We start from the raw sequence: 19,583 nt of genomic DNA on the forward strand, positions 1-19,583 counted from the left end.
GCGTTGCGTTGCGCTGCGTTGCGTTGCGCTGCGTTGCGTTGCGCTGCGCCAGGTGCAAGATAGGGCCCTAGGTGTTAAGGGGGGAAGGAGGAAGAGAAAACACTTACAGGTGGTTTCGGTGCCCTTCAGAGGCTCGCTGCTCTCCTCGCCGACCACGGAGAAAACATTGACGATGTACTCGGTCAGAGGGGACAGGCCTTCCAGCACTACAGTGTTCACCGACCCATCGACCAGCAGCTGAAAGAATAAAAGAATCCAAATGAGAAAAGAGTTTAATGCCAAGTAAGTAACCCGTACAAGGAATTGGCCTTGGTGATTGGTGCATACATTAAAAAAACTAACATATTGAACACTAATAGACGGGTTATCACACCGTGGCCAGTAGTTTTCCACTCTGACAATATTTTTTTTGGAAAAGTATAGTTTAAGAGAGAAAGAGAGAACTACAGGGAGGAGAAGATGGAAAGTATGTCTCTAGAGCTGGGCAATAAATCAATATTATATCGATATCGTGATATGAGACTAGATATCGTCTTAGATTTTGGATATTGTAATATCATAATATGGCATAATGTTGTCTTTTCCTGGTTTTAAAGGCTGCATTACAGTAAAGTGATGTGATTTTCTGAACTTACCAGACTGTTGTAACTGTTCTATTATTTACCTTTACCCACTTAGTCATTATATCCACATTACTGATGATTATTTATCTAAAATCTCATTGTGTAAATATTTTGTGAAAGTATAGTCAACACTACAATATCGTTGAGGTATCGATATCGAGGTATTTGGTCAAAAATATTGTGATATTTGATTTTCTCCATATCGCCCAGCCCTATATGTCACTTTATACCCTTTATTGACTCGCTCTTTTCTTACTCTTATTTTACCTTGGATCTGACTGTGAGCAACTGCAACCACACAATTTCCCTGAGGGGATCAATAAAGTATTCTCACTCTTATTCTGACAATCCCAAAACTTCAAATGTTGTACATCTTTTAGGAGTTCAACAACTTCCAAAACTTACAATATATTTTACATGAGTATTGTGTGTTTTGGGAGGTTAGTAGCTGAAGATAAGGCTGCCAAGTTTTTGTTCTTTTCAAAAAGCAGAAAATCTCATTTTAGAATACATTTATTCAACTAATCTAATCTATCCTCACAGAGCAGAGGTACTGCGGTCTGAAAGGACTTCTCAGCTGATTATCGAGGTGCAGCAGGTCGGGAATAAAATGTTCTAATCACCAATCAGGCATATATAAACACATCCTCTCATCAAAGAGGATTGAGCCATTTTTGTTTCAGAAAACTGGGAATTAAATTTGACTTGCAGTGAAGCAATTTGTCATCTGATTAAGTCAGCTTGATATCTGAAAAGGTTAAAGATTTGGATGAAGATTGCAGCTTTGGTCTCTCTTCATCCCGATCTGTCAATCAGTGATTGGTGGGAGTCCAGGTCTCGTATTTTCCCCATTAGATGATTACAGTCTGTTAAAGCGAAACTATGGTGCTGCGTTCATGTGTGCTGGTGGGAAAGTCCTCAAGTGGGACGTCCACCCTGGCTGCTAAACAGGGTCACATTCCCGTGATGTTCTGCTGGAAAATCAAATCCAGAGGAGAAATGACAAACAAACACAAAGAGGCTGCAGCCTCTCGAGCTGCTGGGGGAAAAAAAAGTCGCCCTTGTCAAGTTACTTAGGTCTGTGATTGATTAAGTTGAACCTGTTTCCAATGCAAATCAAGTTACGTGAAAAGCGGCTCGCTTTAATCTTTGCCAAATCGAGATAGACAAAAAGACTCACAAAGAAGGTGATTTCTGTTGGGAACAGGTGGAAATATTCTTCTTGTTTTTCACTTTCAGAAAAAAAATGTTTATGAAAGGTATACTCCCAAAATGACCGTTTGTATATCAATAACTCTCAAACTGTTAACTTAAGGACTTGAATAAAACTTTGTTTTTGACTCGTGCCTCCACTGGGAACAGAAAAACAATCTTGACGCATTGAAGTTTAAGAACGGCAAAACAATATCAAAACATCCGTTTACAAACTCTCACACAGCTCGTGCAGAATAATCCAAGTCTCGTTTATCCAGTCATATGCTCAGTACTTCCTAAACACATGCGTTTTCACTAAAACCTGACTTGTCTGAGAAAAAAAGCTTGAAACTATTTATGCGGAAGTGTTGTAAATAGGTTTTAGTCAAACGCATGTGTTTGGGAAGCACTGAGCATACGTCCGGATAAATGAGACATGGATTCTACTGCACGAGTTGTGTGAGAGTTTGTAAAAGGATGTTTTTGTTTGTCCTTGGACTTTTCTCTGTTTTTGGATTCTCGGTGGAGGCATGCAACCAAAAAAACAAGTTTTCTTCACAAATTCAAGGCAACACTCTTTTATTAACTTAAAAATATACAAATGATGATTTTGGGGGTGAAGTATTTCTTTAAGGACTTAATTACAGACTAATCACAAACTTAGTCAATAAGAAAATCATTTTTTTTGTACCATAAGTTGTGGAGCCTGCTCTAAGATGCAAGATGAGACTTGAGGTTATCTGGATAAATCAAATCAAATCAATCCACATTAAAGATTTAAAGAACCAGAATGGAAGATGTGTTTAGATGTGTTTAGGACTTCAAAAACACAAAGTTTAGGACTTAAAACAAAGTTTAGGACTTGGAGGTGACTTGGGACTTCATAGTCAAGACTTGAAGACCTCCAAAACTATGACTTTGCCCCACCTCTGACGCGTAAACTAGTGATTTTTATTGGGCTTAAACTTGCAAATCAATTGTTAAAGAGATTATAGGTTTATGCTCAGATTTGAAACACGCACAATACACTAAACACCCACTTCAGATCATTGGGTCTATTGAGTGTACACATTTCTAATTTTCCTCTCTTGGCAGCGAGCCATGGCCTCAACCCTGACCCTTTTGGTTCTGTCTGCTTTGTGATTTAGGAATTCCCTCTGTTGTTGCACTGGCCGTATATCCCTGCACATAAGACCTGCTGCACTAAATACCCAGCGTGTGCAGTAAATATCATACATCTCATGTTGGTATGTCCATACATTAACAGATGAGAGAAGCGAGAGGTGAGAGGTGAGGCGTCTCAGCCCAGTGTGAGGTCCGTAACGTTAAACTAAGTGGATCCAGAGGAAACTCGAGCTTGATTTCAGACGAGCCCGATTATAATCACACAGGCTCCATCTGACATGGGCCAATAAAAGCACAAAGGATGGAAAAGACCCAGTGCTCTGTTTTTAAAGACGCGACTGACAGGAGGTTAAGTGTAAACTAAATGCAGGTTCACCAAAGCAACTGGGGTCCAGATTTCAGTCCCTGAGGAAAAAGTAAACAGGGCTTTGAACAAAAGCCAGATCTGGGTATTTCAAAAACACTTCCAGAAGTTGCTTTTGAACCTGTCTAGTGAGGTTTGTCACATAGAACAACACATACCAGAATATAAAACAACAGGGGAGGGTTTAACCATCAATTAGTCTGCTTTATGTGCGACTGACAACCTGTCATTATCTAAACTTACTTACTTACAACTTGGCAGAAAAGTAGTAAATCTAACCTGACCGGTGCGGCACACAAACAAAAGAGTTATCTGTTCCGGTTTAAGCCAGGTCTAATGGGAGCCAAAGGGAATTAAAAAGCAAACGAGATGCTGTTTGATATTAAGGGTCGTATCCAGCACCAACAGATGGGAGACATAAAGTTTCTGAACCAGGAAGCGCACTGAGCGGCTTCCTCTAATTAAGTTCTGTGAAATAGACCAATTATCTGAGTCTTTATATCTGGAACCAAATGGCCCAACTGATCCCAGACAATAATGATAGAACCGGCTATTTATAGCTGACCCTGGGGTTGACGGGATTTATAAGTGAAGCCAAAACATCTGGATCGCCCTCTGTTGGCTGCACTATAGGTTAGAAACCCCGCCCCTTTAACAGCAGATACATGGACCAAACTAAAAAAATGTAAGTACATGGGAACGTTACGAAGTGACGTAATTACGCGACATGAACATCATCGAAAAGCAGAGTGTTGGGGGAATCACTTTTTTCTCTCTTTTTCATCAAACCCCAGTTTTTGCAAGTTCCCGCAATTTCATCACATAAATTGCATAAATATCCTGCATATTCCATCGCATTTTTTAAGAAAACGTGCCGCATAATCAAGGATTTTTGCCCGCGACAATCACAAAAAAACTCCGCATTTTTCTGGAAGGGCTGATTAATAATCCACCAGCCGCGGCGCGTTCCAAAAGAGTGCGTAAAGCAGCACATCACTCGGCGCAAGACACGGGCCGGGCAGGAAGTGAAACAGTTAGACCAGGGGTCACCAACCTTTTCTAAACTGAGAGCTACTTCATGGGTATTGAGTCATACGAAGGGCTACCAGTTTGATACACTCTTCTGAAATAACAAATGTGCTCAGTTTGCCTTTAGTTATATATGGTTATTAATGATTAATGATAGTTATATATGATTATTAACGATTAATGATGATCATCTATGTGAAGTCACTGATCACATTAATGATTTCTCACAATAATTATCAACAATGACTTAACAAGGTGGGAAACAGATAATATCAATATTCAATTTTCATTTTTAGAACAGGCCTGAGGGCTACTCATGTGGTCCTTGGGGGCGACCTGGTGCCCGCGGGCACCGCGTTGGTGACCCCTGAGCTAGAGCATCCAGTCAATTTACCAACATACGTCGTATATGTCTTCTCCACAACACCACGGACGGATGAGAGATTCATCTCGGAGGTGGAAAAACATAATATACACTTCTGAGACGCTCCCGGTGTGGTATGACGTGTGGCTGGGGATGGAACTAAACTGCGGCGTAGCCAGGAACGCAGCACAGACGCGCTAGTGGAAAATCGGGTTAACAGAGAGCGATGGAGGGAGTACCAAGAAAAGTGAGAAGCTTTATCACACCTCCTGAGTGGGTCCTCCAGCCACCATCACGTAAGTGACGCGATACTTGTCAACGGGGCTGCCGGGTGCAGTCCAGGTGGCACGGAACGAGCGGTGGGTCACCTCTGAGGTCACCAGGTCTGTGGCCGCCTCCGGTTCCCCTCCTGAAAAGGAACGAACACGAATATGATCCAACAAGTAAAAGTATTTCACACCGTGAACCCTGCCTGCCCTCGTTGCTCTGACACTGAAGCCGGTGGCCCGCTGTATATTTCAGCTCTCCTGACTTCAAAAAATGTATTTCTCCAGCTGTGCTGTAAATCATTTTCCCGTTTCCTCCTAAAACTGATTTACGGACTAAAAACAGTTCCAACGTGAAAGTTTCCATCAGATGCTTGGATCTGTGTTGCGACATCTTTCGATTGCGTGAAATAATCGAGGTTGTCAGGCAGAATTGAGTCAAATTTATCGATCTGCATTTTTTGGATCTGATCTTCTGTTTTTCTATTTTTGAAGAGTAGAATTAAAAGAACACTTTGTTCTCATCTGAGGATTGCAATGACTGCTAATAATTTGTACTTTCTCCTTGTCAGCAGTCATTAGTTTCATCATTCAAACAGGGTGAAAGCAGCGGTACCAAGGAAGTGTAATTATGCTGATATTTATGTCTTTACTTGGACTTAAGGTTTATGTCGTCCTTCTTAAGCAGAACAACTTTCACGCCCTCTAGCACTTGCAAATCCAAATGAAAGCCTACAGTAAAACTTTTAAAAATGTATGGTTGTCAGTCTTAAACGCTGTGGCTTTGTAGTATAATTATCTGAAGCTACAAAGGTTTCACCTGACCTCCACTTCAAGTAACTACTGAGAAGTGTAAATCTGACTCAACCGAATTCAAAGAAGAAGCTGGAATTACAGCTGCAAGCAGCAGCAGCTCTGAGCTCCACTGAGTAACTAGTGCAGTCCCCTTTTTAAACGGGCCTGTTTGAAAACCTTTCATTCTCAAGCCCAGTTCAGACCAAAGATTCTGGACGAGACGAGTTGAAACTTGCAACTTCGTGCAACGAGCCGGTCTGCAGCGTTCTGAAACCTGCCAGTTCACACCAATGAGACGAGACAAGACGGTGTATCATCTCCATAGCAACGCCTTTGTACTTTCGTCCTAACTTCCGACTTTTAGGCTTTTTGTAGCTGGATATATCATTAGTTTTGTCTAAATATGAATGTGGATAACATTCGTGATAGTGAGATGCTTGCTCCAGTTACATTTCTAGAGATGAATCAGCGAAAACACGTTTTATTTCTCTGATTCACGGCTTTGTTCTAACGCCGCTGGGCGCTCTCTCTCTTCAGGCTCTCCCTCTCTTCAGGCTCTCTCTACCTCGCTTGACTGGATAACGTTACCGTGCTTTTGGGCAGTCATTGAGGCTCCGTCTAAAACTGCCATTTCAACCAGCTGTTTGTAACATAAAATAAAATGGATTATGGATTATTTTATTTCTATAGTTCGTAGCTGACTTCACAAGCTGACTTCTCTATTGGCTGTTGAAACAGGAGACGTCTCTTACGTTCTAAAACCAGCCTCTGGAGACTCCACCAGCTGAGTCGCAGCGACACCATCAACTCGTTTGAGTCGAGCTGAGACGGGCCGGTTCAGAACACTTTTCCCTGAGATGTTCTGAAACGGTTTCGTCTTGTCACGAATCTTAGGTCTGAACTGGGCTTCATACCATTTCTGATGATGGCGGGACTCTTTTCCTACCTGGGCCCTTGACGCTGTTACACAGGTTGATGGTGAGTTCGTCAACGATGTCCACCAGGAACTTGAAGTCGCCGACGTTGTACATGTGAATTTCGTCGGGGTCAGAGGCGATGGACCTCAATTCGTTCTCGTCTGCGTTCTTCACACCTGAGAGAGAAATGTTCATTTGCTTATTTTCAAACAGCCAATGGTGTCAGTCAGTGTTGTAGTACTCAAGACCGGTCTTGGTCTCAAGAGCGGTCTCAGACCACTTTTAGAAGGTCTCGTCTCGGATGAAGAGGACTCGGGATTTTCTGCAATGTAAAGCTAACCGACACAGCTGGGACCACCTGAAATTTTAAATCTGCGCTAAGTAAGGAAGCATAAAGAAAGGTAAGCTAGGTGTAAGTGATGCTAGCAAAGCTAGCTAGCTAACGTTATCAATCTGCCTCTGTACCAAAAACTCTTCAGAAATCTCTTCACCCCTCATCCAAAGTGATTTAGCGAATATTAGCTATACACATTAGCAAGTTAGGTATACTGTATGTTTAAGTTGTTCGGTCTGGTCTTGTTCTTGACTCGGGCTCGCCCTGCCGTGATCTTGGTCTTGTCTCTGTCTCAACCCCTCAAAGTCTTGGTCTTGTTTCTGTCTCGATACACTCTGGTCTACGTAATGACTTTGTCTCGGTTTAGTTGGTCTTGACTACAACACTGGTGTCAGTTCATTTCAGTTTGCTTTGAAAATCAACTTCCAGAGACTTGGAACTTGACTGATTAGATCTGAATGAACTAATTAAAGTTCACGGTTGCTTGTTTTGGAAAATGTAGCCTATGGGGCTCGATCATGGAAAACCAACTGTTAGTTCATGTGACAAACAAGAAATAAGCAATGAAGAAATTCAAGCTATGTCAATATCACCTCATTTCTGTTAGTTTCATGTTATCCAAACTGACAAAAATCACGTACCGATTGCGTAGAGCTCGATATCGCTGTCTCTCAGCTTCTCCGAGCTGAAGACGATTTCGTCCTGCGACTTTCCGTCAGTGATCAGGATACCAATTTTGCGGGAGTCGGGACGCAACCCCACATTTTCTTTGAAGTTGTTGTCGAGGATGTATTTCAGAGCCATCCCTGTGTGACAGAAACAAACAATTTAACAAAACATTCTATTGTCAGTCACGGTGAATCTCGGCTTTTAACATTAAACATGATTTCCATTCATTACATTATTGCCAACCCAATAGTCCAATAGTTGCAGTTACAAAGAGAAATTTTTTTTTGGTATACAGATGTTTTTTGAAGTTTCTGCGAATATTTGGAAAGTTTCTGGTTGAGTATTACTTTAAACTCTCACAAAGAAAATCTACTTTATCGTTACATTTTTAGAGAAATATCAGTTTTCTACAGCTAATGGACCCAAATAAGGAAAGAAATTGATTCCAAATTGGGGCCTTCATCAGTGTTAACCTGCTGTGGATTGGACAAATTGTTGTTAAATTACCTGTCATGGTGTTGCCTCCTTTGTATGGCAGGTTGGCGATGGCTTCCAGCAGGGACGCCTTGGTCGGGTGGGCGTTCAGGTGCCACTCGGTCTTTGGGTCTCCACTGTACTGAGCCAGACCTGCAGAAAACACCAAGGACACAAGAAAACTTACAAACTGCCAACTTAACAGGTTTACCAAAAACAACTGCACTTTTAATTTATTCAATGGCTGTAATTAGTATAAGTGTATAGATCAAGAGCACCAGTGACAAACTCATAAAATATGATAAATCACAGAATTTTAAACAACTCAACAACAGCAGTATTTTAATGTTGAAGCTGCTCTACTTTACCTCAGATGAAGATACAAACGCAGCAATATTCTAACAGCCTTTGGAAGAAAATCAACGTTTGATACTGAATACTTTAAGTATGTTTAAGACTTTTGCTTGGTTAAAATGTTAATGGCTGGACTCAGATTTTTAATGTATTTTTACATTGCGGTATAAATGTTTGGTAAGGTTTCCACCTTCCTAAGTATTAGTCATATAGAGCCAGAGACAAAGTAGATAATGGTAGTATTTAAAGTAGTAGCAGTTGTTTTATCAATTGAGCTGAATTGTTAGTTACAATAAAGGTAGTAGTAGCTATGGACAGTATTGAAAGTAGTAGTATATGTAGTAATTACATCAGAGTGAGCAGTTGTAGTGATAGTAGTAAAAATATTACCAATCTGGACTCTGTTGGGGCCGATGTCGAACACGCTGACCATGCGAGCAATAAAGTTGCGGATGGTTTTGAAGTTGATGCGGCCGATGCTCCAGGAGCCGTCGACCAGCAGCACAAGGTCGGCCTTCGCGGAGGTCTTACACTGAGTGTCTGCGGAGAGAGACGGCGAGTGAGCGAGACACCTGGTACACACCGCGGACACGCACCGCGAGCACTAGCTCACTTTTATACGAACAATTAGAAATGAATGTGTGTGGGGAAAGTGGGAAAAAGAAGTTACGAAGAAGGTTTGTGGGATACATCAGAGAAGAGAGAGAAGAGTGTATAGCCAAAAGTCTCACACAATCACAAGATGTTTATACAGCAGGATGTTTTACACAGCATTACGTAACACAAATAATTCACATAGGCAACACATTGTGCAACAGCTGTCATTTCTGGATTAACTGCTGTTTCTTCTGGGACTTTTTTTCGCTCTCTCTCTTCCATTATCTTCCAGTGATATATGAGGCCTCCTGTTCCACAAAGTTACTGCACATTCCTGCTCCAGGCACCTGTAGGGGTGAAAAATGGCCGCTCTTCCCTCTTTTTATTCTTTTTACAATGACACGCCTGGCGGATTCCAGGCGCTTAAAACCTGGGCCCCTGTGTGTGCAATTGTAAACAGGTTAGAAGACAATCGATTACATTTTTTCTGTTCTTTTTCAGCAGGCCGCAGAAACAGATGCTAAGAGGAACTGAGTCGGATGCTTGGCCGCAGTCTGTTTGAGTTATACCACCGGTAAACAATATCCTCTGACATTCATTAATAAAAACAGATGTCATAAACAGAGACAGCTTTAAGAGGCATTCAGTGTGCTGCAGTCGACTGCTGGATCCAGTGTCTCTGAGTAAGTCAAATATCCTTATCCAGTCTTACTGTGGGACACAAATCAACTGGCGTTGCTGCATAAATTCTGACTTTGGTTGTTTTTGCGTTGAGAACAGTGGCTGCCTTAAAGTGAAAATTTGGTGTTTTAAAGTGTTAGTTTAGATTCACCAAACTATAGATTAACCAAACTAACCGATGGAAGCAGCGGTAGAGCAGCAACTCCCGTGTTCTGCGAGGTAAAATGACTGTTTGTGTCAAAGGAGGCTGGTTGCTTTGAAGAGAGCAGAGATAACGGCTTCAGCTCCCCGTCATAAATGCAAGGTAAAGCAAGGTGAAAACGTTCCAAATTTAGCGTACGCGCAGACGTATATGAATACATTTTGTGGATTATGTATCTATCATCTAACCGTCTCAACTTAATAAATCTTAGGCGTGTGCAAGAGGAGGTGTCCGTGACATTTTGAGCGAGCTCAGTTTTATTCTTGAGTTGATAAAGGAAACAAAATGTCCTTTGAGAGTACATAGAAGAAAGCGCCTGAGCTCACATAAAAATCCACAGGACTCGGTTGAATGCTTGAAAGCTACTACTGTAAGTGGATCTTGAGTTGGGAGCAGATTTTATGATCTTGTCTAAAGGCATCCCTTGTGTCTCAACCTTCACAATACAAATTCAGTAGCCACTACTATAGTTCCCCTTTGTGGTTTGTATTATTGTCATGTTTGTTGATGATTTCATTTTGCAGAAAACTGTTAAATTAAATGGAAGTCGCCTTTACCTTTAAACCTCTATACATCAAATGACGTAAAACAAGCCATCCTTCAATCCGTTTAAATATAAAAAGTGATGGTAAACAAGCTAACACAATGTTGAATTTTAACATTTCCAATGGTGGTTAAATTGTTAAAAATAACTTCAAAATTCCAGAAAATGTCAAGTGATTTGACAAAATGTTGCTGGACACAAGTAGAACTTTCTCACTCCACTGTCAGGTTTTTCACACATTTTTTGAAAAAGGGACAAAGCATTTAATGACCTGTAAAAAATCAAGTTTTTGCAGCGTGTGAAGGACGCATCGAAGCGGCTCTGCCAGACCATATGGACCTGTCAGAAAGTCTGGATTAAGGCCTCCACTAAGCAGCCTGCCAAGTGAGAACATCAGTTTAATATACGAGGATCCTTGAGTGGAACCTCGGTGGAACATCCTGGCCTGTTCCCCGCTCGGTGGGCAGCCGGTCACTGCGTCTGCTCGCCATTACAGCCGGAATTTCTGCCCAGGGTCAGCACCTCCTCTGGGTCTCATGAGAAGCATAACATTTTCCTAACTGCATACATGCTGGCGGCAGCTAACGCTGGGGATCATAAAAAAGTCTGTAATTGCAAACAGAGCCTTCTTCCGCACTTTGGACAACATAAAAAATGGGAAACATCTACTTTTGCATTAAAACATTTGGGCCACTGAGTTCAACAGTAACTCATCCTGTAGCTAACGAAGTTATATGATTGTGGAGACACCGTTAAAGGTCAGCACATCGTGCACGTGAGTCGGTCAAGGAACATGTCCAATTGGGCAACTTACAAACGTTAGTGTCAACACTTCTGCACATGTCTGTTTAACGGCATCATTATGCTCCAGATCACCAAATGTGATATGAGGTAGGTGAGGAAACGCGAGCCAAGCAGCTCAAAATAATTTGTGCTAATCGCAATCATCTGCGACGAGTTTCAGCCCACGATTCCAAAGAGACAATGATATTAATTCCCTTCGACAACCAATTCAATTGTTCAAAAGTTCAACGTTCTGGCACTAATTTGGGCAGCACTTCGAAGTCGGACCACTCCTGTTCTGAAATGACTTGGATCGGAGAACGTCTGGTCTGCAGGCCTGCTCTTTAGGGCTGCTAATGGTGTTTGAGTTGTAGTGTGGTGGAGTTATCAGCTTTTACCAGAGGGATCGACAGAAGGCGGCTCCGGAGCGTCCATGAGGGTCGTCTTCTCCTCTCCTGCCAGAGGCAAACTCTCCCCTCCGTCAAACATGCCAAACACGGCAACAGAATACTTTGTTCCTGCCCTAAGGGAGAAAGGAAATGGCATAAACTAACATCAGTCTTTCCCAATCCCAAAATGAGATCTCCACAATGTGAAAAAGTAGCCCCTGGTCTTTCAAATGACTGTCCTTTTACCGAAACTGCAGACCTTCATTCCATTAGACATCTAGTTTGAAAAAGGTTCTTAGTAAATGACTCACATCAGACAACATGAATCAGCACACCAGTGAAGAGGGTTTTATGTATAACAGTTGGTAAATAGGTCCATATTATCCTCCTTGTTTTAGAGGTAGTGGACTTGTAGCGCTGTCTAAATGGTTCCTACACCCTATTATAATAATTATAATATGAAATAGTTAGTATAAATTGGATATTATATTGTGTGCACCATACAGCAACATACAAAACAAATGCCAGTGTTTGTAATAAATTCAAAAGATTTAATGTGTTGAAGAAAATCTACAAGATCTGTTCGTACAAGATTTCTACTGGGGTGTTGTAAGAAGGTTGGTAGGGCATTTCTTGGTGGTTTATATGTGGCTCAGAGACACCTGCTCAGATAGGTTGTCACCAGGTTGTTCCACAGACTGTGTACTTGGGAGATGGCAGGGTAAAGTCTCTTTAATGTCCGGTCCAATTGATTCGGACGTTTGCGTTCTCACATACAGCTCCTCCGCGTAATGTCTAGATAACTTCAGGGTTGCAGTGCATGTGTGAAAGGGGCTTAAGTGGTGGCAGAGCATGGCTACATGTAGGGGGTTACTAGAGTGTTTCGGGTGGTCGCTGGTGCCGGCTTTGAAGACGGCGCTGCTAGTAGATGGTTGCTCGATCATGATGAGTTAAAGAAACGCTGGCGATCTCTGTTGGCTCAGGTGAGCATGAGACTTTCCTTCTTCTTTATTGTTAATTAGGGCGTCAGCACAGATGGGTGCAAGGACTCTCTTAAAACTGAAGGAATTATTATTATTAGTATTATTACGCATAAATTAATTTAATTTATGAGGGGATTAAGGTGCGCGAAAACTCACTAAAATTTGCACCTGCATCAGAACTGGTGAAAAATGTAATATTTACGCAATGATTTGGCAAGATATCGCTTAACTTAAAGCCCCCAACTTTAAATTTGACGCAGATGAATAATAATTGGTAGGCATATGTAACATCTCAAGACGTGCAAAAAAGCCTCTTGGAGGTACAGTATATCCCAGAACCAACAGGAAGTCAGCCATTTTGAATTAAATGTGTCCCGTCCATCGCTGCTTGCAGCTTTAATATCTATTGTTTCCCTTTATGGTGAACTCTCTAATCTAGGCATGACATTCCTCAGAATATTTAAATATCTAATAGATAGGAAAGCTTACCTAAGTTCCTCTAGAACAACTGTGTTGTCGTAGGGACCAACCAGGAGTTCCCCCAGGTCAATATCATTGCCATGAGGGTGAAAGGTCACTTTGTAGCCCTTAACTTGTCCGGGTGCTGGATCCCAGGTGACCCTGAAACTGTTCTTGGTGGGCTCTGAGGTCTGGAGGTTCCTGGGAGCCTTGAAGGGCGACACTGAAATAGAAGAACCCGGCCAGAACTTCAGGACAAACTTGTGCAGAATAAAAAGTCAACACCAACTCCAACTATTGGCAAAGGTTTTTGAAGATCAGCCACACGTCCACATTCAAGCCAGTTTGTCATTAGTCCATAATACAATACCTTGAACCCGGTGTCATTGGTTAAAAAGCCCAGTGTCATGCTGTGTGTTAGTAATGGTAGCGTGTGATTGAGCACGTGTTTATTAACTGTGACTTTAGTGTTCTGGTGGAAAGACGCTGCTTCTTGACAGCGCAGAAGCACCTGTAGTATGAAAAATATTCATCTTAACAAGTCGTTTTAAACTTGAAGTCAATCATAAATTATTTTTGGAGGAACAATGGGAAAGAAATCTGCAACTTGGATGACAGAATTCTGTTTGTTTCCAAGGAAGCAAGACTTGTGTTAACATTTCTCTAGAAGCAAGGGACAAAATTGTCAAACAAGCCAGTTTTCTCCGTTTGTTTCCCCAATACTGACATTTAATAGGAGAACGTCCAGGAAGCCAGGAGGTAGAAGTCCTTGATTTTTGTGGAATTTAAACACTTCAGTTAACCGACAGTCAGATAAAGTCATAGATGATTCGTTGAGCAGCGAGATTAGCGTTGCCCAGCTAAATTACTGGACGCAGAGACCCAAAAATTAATTAATTAGTTGTCTGACTCTCTGTGAGTAGGACAAATAGTGGCAGAGCCCAAAAGCCAAAGAAAACACTTAAACGTTTAATTTTTAAATTAAAACTTAACATTCAGTTTGGCTGGCCAATCACAGGACACATTATGACTCCATAAAAAGGCTGAAATCACCTAAGCTTCACATTGATTTTAACTTAATTACCAATGATAATGTTTTAAGAATGAACTCAGGTTTAAACGTCTTGGTTTAGATGGACATGTTTCTGCAGTGTACTGTCTGTCAGAGGGTTGAATTATGGACCAACGTACGTGTCGTTCCTACTCCTTGCCTTGCTTTTCCTTCCCCGCGCTTGTAGATGGGATGAACAATGATGTTGTAAGTGGTCGTGGGCTGCAGCCGCTTCATGACGGTGGAAGTGGTCGTCCCGGGGATCTTGAGGGCCACTTCTTTCCCTCCACCGATGGGAATGTGCTTCAGCCGGTAGTGGGTCACCTTGCCCGGAGCCGGCGTCCATGTGACTTTCATGGTTCGTTCGGTCTCGTCCGACACAGTCAACTTTTTACCAGCAGCGGAGACTGAAAACAAAAAGTTATTTTTTATAAAGCGGATTCAGATATTCAAGATTCAGCCTAAAATCTATATCGAAATATTGTTATCGTCAGATACTGCCAGTATATTTTGGCAGGGCACAAACAGGATTTGGAAAATATTTCAATGCTTTTTCAAACATATTTATACATAAGTGTAACTGATTTAAAATTTCTATGGCTGCCCATAGAATTTCATGACTTCTCCGTGGGGGGGGGGATGCACGATCCCGGAAGGCTTGTATCATGTGGCACACAGTTCTGTTGTCATTACTTATAATTCCTCATGGGGGCGACAGAAACTACGCACTATAGCTTTAACAGACTCAGTTTTTATGTTCTGTGTGTGCTCGACTATTTTATACACGTTTTCTTTTGGGGTCTACTTACAGCCATAAACATGTAGTTATTTTTCATTTAAACTCTAAAAGTAATCTTTCCTTCTCTATTTTCAGGCAAAGTGTGGTTTCCCTTTTATATTCCTTCAGTGATCTTTATGTATTCATAACTGCAGGCATACATGTTGAGTAATACCATCAGCTTCATGCCAAAACTAATTGGTTATGAATTAGGCTTTTGCCCAGAAGTGATCAATTAGGGAGGAAATGCTAACCACATTTTCCTTTTTCCCCCTGAAACAACCAAAAGCCCTATAAAATGAAATTAACTTATTCCGAAGATTCTGCAAGTGATTAGAAAAGAATGTGCAAGGGAATAATATGTATATTTAATGATCCCAAGGAAAGTTTTTCAGACTACTTGTATTTTATTGGCGGAAAAAAACATGGCATCCAACTTTTCGATGTGTTGATGGATTTGAACAAATCTGTGAAGCCAGAGATGAAATAGTGTTGCTGGGAGAATGCATGAGGAACAATATATATACTGAACATGTGTTAGTTTCTCTACATGTTTCTTTGTTTCGGGTGGCCTGTTTGTGTGGATTTGGACTGTTGGATTTTGCCTGTGTGCGTATATATTGAGGGATGTGTTGACATTTTTAAGAGCTTGCTTGGTCTCTGATGCAAAGTATGCAGCTCACAGTGCGTCACTCATAGGACACACACGTTGAACTAATTTTCCCCTCACACAACAGAACTGTCACCATGTTGGTGTTTCACTCACAATTACAGTTTGAAAATGATCTAAAATGAATATCTTAATTCAAATTTGGATTGTTTCTATAGACTAGAAAGCAGAAAAATTATGGAGAATGCCAACTGTACGATTATGCACGCTCTGAAATCAGTTTTGTTCTCGTGACGAAAGGAAGTGTTGAATCTAATTTCAGCTCATATTCTTGTTGCACAAGCGCAAAAACTTCCTATACTTCCCTCTTGGGGGTTGAAGAATTGGGTTAATGACCTAACCGCTGACTACTAAACCACCAAACCAAACCTTATCCTGCACGTTGAAAAATGACACCAAAGGGGTACCCAGGGCGTTCAAAATGGGGCGCACTCACACTTGGCCCAGTTGAACCCTACCCAAGCATGCTTGACCCCAAAGTCCTGTTTGTTTGACTAGTGTGATTGCTGGCACAGTAAGCTAATCCGTGCCCTGGCCCGCTGGAAAAAGGTGGGGTTGGACTCGGGCACGGTACGCATCAGTGTGATCGCTAAAAGTGCCAGGGTCTGGTTCTTACTTTACATATGAAAGGGAATTGTAGTCGGCAAGTCCCGCAATGTAATGACGTAAACGTGCTCTGGCCCTGATTGTTTTATTGCAGTGTGAGTGCAGGCCAGCGGGGGGAAGCGGGGACAATCGTACACCAGCACGGTTCAAGGCAACTGGGCCAAGTGTGAGTGCACCCTAAGCGACCATATGTGACGAGTTGGGAGTGAGAATGTGTCTCCAGAGCACATTCAGTGATCACAGAGTGTCTGTAGTCTTACCGTCAGTGGTTTCCTGTCCAGTGAGTGGCCTGCTGTCTTTATGATCGTAGGCGGCGACAACGGAAACTTGGTAGAGCGTCTCCGGACTCAGACCGTCCAGCACGGTGTTGGTCACATCTCCCGGCACCGTTTTATCTCCAGTCTCCTCCGAGAACAGTGAGTTCCATCGAACCCGGTACATCTTTACGTTGCCAGGCGCCGCCGTCCAGGACGCTGCGAAGCTGGAGTCAGTCACATCGCTGGTGACCAGGTTTGTAGGAGGTCCCACCTCTGTAAAAACAACAAGCAAAGCTGGGGATTATTATGGGGTTTCTGAAGTGTATTGTGAAACACAAGAGCAAACTGGGATTCATAAGATTTTCTGTAGAGATTACATTTAATGTTCAACTTTTTTTCTGTTATATTTTGGACCAAAAGCTTTATATCCGTCCCTCCAGAAAAACGTGATTATGTGATCGCATAATCCAACGCATAATCAGCCAAAGTCTGCATATTTATGCGGGGGCCGCATTTTTTCAAATACGCCGCACTTCCGCCACATAAATTGCCGATTTCCGTGCAAAATATGATGGCTTGCATGATTTCATAATCCCCGCATTTTCATTGCAAAAAAGTCACATATATCTTAACAGAAAGTTGAAAAATGTTGCATTTACTTCACACAAGAGCAGCCATTTCCCCTGTTGCCACGGGAACGTTATGAAGTGACGTAATTACACGACGTGAACATCATCGAAAAGTTCCCGCCATTTTTGCAAGTTCCTGCAATTTCATCGCATAAAATTGCATAAATATCCCGCATATTCCATCATTTTTAATAAAACGTGCCGCATAATCAAGGATTTTTGCCCACAACAATCACAAAAAAACTTTTTGCATTTTTCTGGAAGGACTGTTCATATCTTTTAAATATACGCACCCTAAATTCTGAGCAAAATAGTGCCATCCAATGTCTTCCCAGACACACAACAGATGTTTTTTTTTTATATTGTCTAAAGTCAGACTGGCTGGTTGGCTCTTTCCCGTATTTGTCAGTTTTCTTTTTAAATCCATCTTCTCTTTTGAAACAAAAGGAACCATTTGCTGGCAGATCAGATTATTTTTCTGAAATGGAAACGATTAAAAGGCCATCGGGTGGACCGAAGAATTGAACAAACCACCACAGCTATAAAGGGCAGAGACGACTGGAGAAAGACATGCGATATTTTAAGACATTTCTGCTTCATTAGTGAGTGAAGAGCATTGGGAGACAGGAGACATGGGAGAGCAAAGACATAAAACATGACGGGAACCGGATGAACTCAAGCCAACGAGACAAAGAAAAATCTTTATTGTAGTTTATTGGACATCTTTATTTCATCAAATTGATGCTTCCCTCTATTGGTAAAGCGTTAGCTGCAAACTTTGATATTCAGTATTTTGCAGACACGTTTAAATTCACACGTTTAACCTTTTAACTAGTGAGCTGTTTGGTGACCTAACGGCTCTCTTGCTTTCTTGTGGGTTTAGGGAACTTTGCCTTTGTTAACGGCCCACCAACTCAAAGGAAAATTTCCGTTTATAACTCGGGTCTTATTCTTGTGGTTTTGACGGCCAGGTTTTACTTGAAAAGACGGAAGGCTTTTTGAACCCTTGTCTACCCTCCGACTTGGCCACCTGAGGACGTGGTGACACTTCTAAAAAAAACAATGCTTCCTCTCTGTGCAGCGGTAAAAGCAGGTAAAATGTTTCAATCTCACTGTGACTGAGGAGAAGAGGCTTCGTCCACTCATTTAACCCTTACTCAAACTTCTATCTAAACCCTTAATTCAACCAAGTGATGGATTGAAAATATTCAGTGACATCGTCTTACAAAAATGCGCTCACTCTGAAGCTTGTACTTGCACAGAAATCAAGAACATACATACAAAGTCATCAAAGTGTTTTCAAAGGTTTTTTATGACCTCGGCTCAACTTTCCTAGACACGCAGCACACAGAAGCAAAATCCTCGTATATATTTGTTTGAGCAAATCGAATTCCCGCAACCGCAGCGGCTCATGTTGCTGCAAGCAGACATATGGTCACTTTCCTATACAGACAGAGACCAACGCTGGAAATATTTGTGAATGATGGAAAAGGAGAAGGAGGAGGGAGAGTCAATATCAAATTATAATCTGTCTTTAGTTTAGAGAAGGTGACAGCATGAACAGTGGAGGCGCTGGAAAGACTGAGAAGTATCCACAATGTGATAATTACTGCAAAATAGCAGATCCAGCTATAAAATCAAGAAAGTGAGGATGGAATAAATCACATAATAGCTTGTGCCACATGATACACATCTTAAGAGAGAGAGGAGGGGGAAAGAAAAACACTACTCTCCAAATGTTTATAGTCGGAAAAATTGTTTCTGGTTTGGATTAAAAACAACAAAATTCAGGATACATTTAAAAAACAAAATGTCTCCGTGCACACGGACGAGCAGCCAGAAAGTCAAAATGTGTGTGTGTGTGTGTGTGTGTGTGTGTGTGTGTCTGGAAGTTGTTGAGCCATTTTTGTTCCTGCCAACTGATACCGGAAATGTCATTTTGACTGTTATAGAAATCTCTGGTAGTGAATTAGAGTTTTGAAAAGCATATCGACAGAAATACTGGATTATAACGGATCCATTTTCAGCAGCTCTTTTCAGCTTTTAGTGCTAATGGTAATATGCAAAATGCTTGTTGCAGATCGACTCAAATCAGGCTTTTAATTTGAAGGTCTCCATTTCATTTGAATTATTTCTGGCTAAGAAAAACACACCAGACTTCCAATCCTGGATGTATTGTGCTTTGCTTCATTAATGTACATGCATTAGTTTATTTCGGTCTTGTTATTTCACATGAGCTGCTCGGTCGCCGTCGCTCAGTCTTCGCCACACAGACGCCACTGCAGCCACCACTGCAGCCACCATTAGCAGGGAGCTGGGAGCTCTCCACGGCGGCTGCCAATTTTTATCAGCTTCAAGGAGCGCTGTCTCTCAAAGCTGGAAGCTGAGTCTGGAGGCTTTCGAAAAATAACAGCCACAGACAGCCGTCAGATGGAGTATGGAATAT

The 19,583-nt window shown here is 41.7% G+C and overlaps 1 protein-coding gene across 5 annotated transcripts in view; it reads right to left on the bottom strand.

The window, feature by feature from the left end:
• The window catches only part of col12a1b (collagen, type XII, alpha 1b), a 153,423-nt gene that overhangs the window by 104,377 nt on the left and 29,463 nt on the right, over positions 1 to 19,583 (bottom strand). For all 5 annotated transcript variants that reach the window (XM_039782832.1, XM_039782833.1, XM_039782831.1 and 2 more), the window contains exons 13-22: positions 16,512 to 16,781; positions 14,338 to 14,604; positions 13,177 to 13,369; positions 11,714 to 11,838; positions 8,899 to 9,048; positions 8,188 to 8,307; positions 7,653 to 7,817; positions 6,707 to 6,853; positions 4,966 to 5,108; positions 108 to 237 (exon numbers count right to left, since the gene is read on the bottom strand). In XM_039782832.1, coding sequence (XP_039638766.1) covers positions 108 to 237; positions 4,966 to 5,108; positions 6,707 to 6,853; positions 7,653 to 7,817; positions 8,188 to 8,307; positions 8,899 to 9,048; positions 11,714 to 11,838; positions 13,177 to 13,369; positions 14,338 to 14,604; positions 16,512 to 16,781 — 1,710 coding nt within the window. The remainder of the gene's footprint in view (positions 1 to 107; positions 238 to 4,965; positions 5,109 to 6,706; positions 6,854 to 7,652; positions 7,818 to 8,187; positions 8,308 to 8,898; positions 9,049 to 11,713; positions 11,839 to 13,176; positions 13,370 to 14,337; positions 14,605 to 16,511; positions 16,782 to 19,583) is intronic.

The sequence above is a fragment of the Perca fluviatilis genome, chromosome 18 (assembly GCF_010015445.1).
Source record: "Perca fluviatilis chromosome 18, GENO_Pfluv_1.0, whole genome shotgun sequence".
In the NCBI taxonomy this organism is placed as follows: Eukaryota; Metazoa; Chordata; class Actinopteri; order Perciformes; family Percidae; genus Perca; species Perca fluviatilis.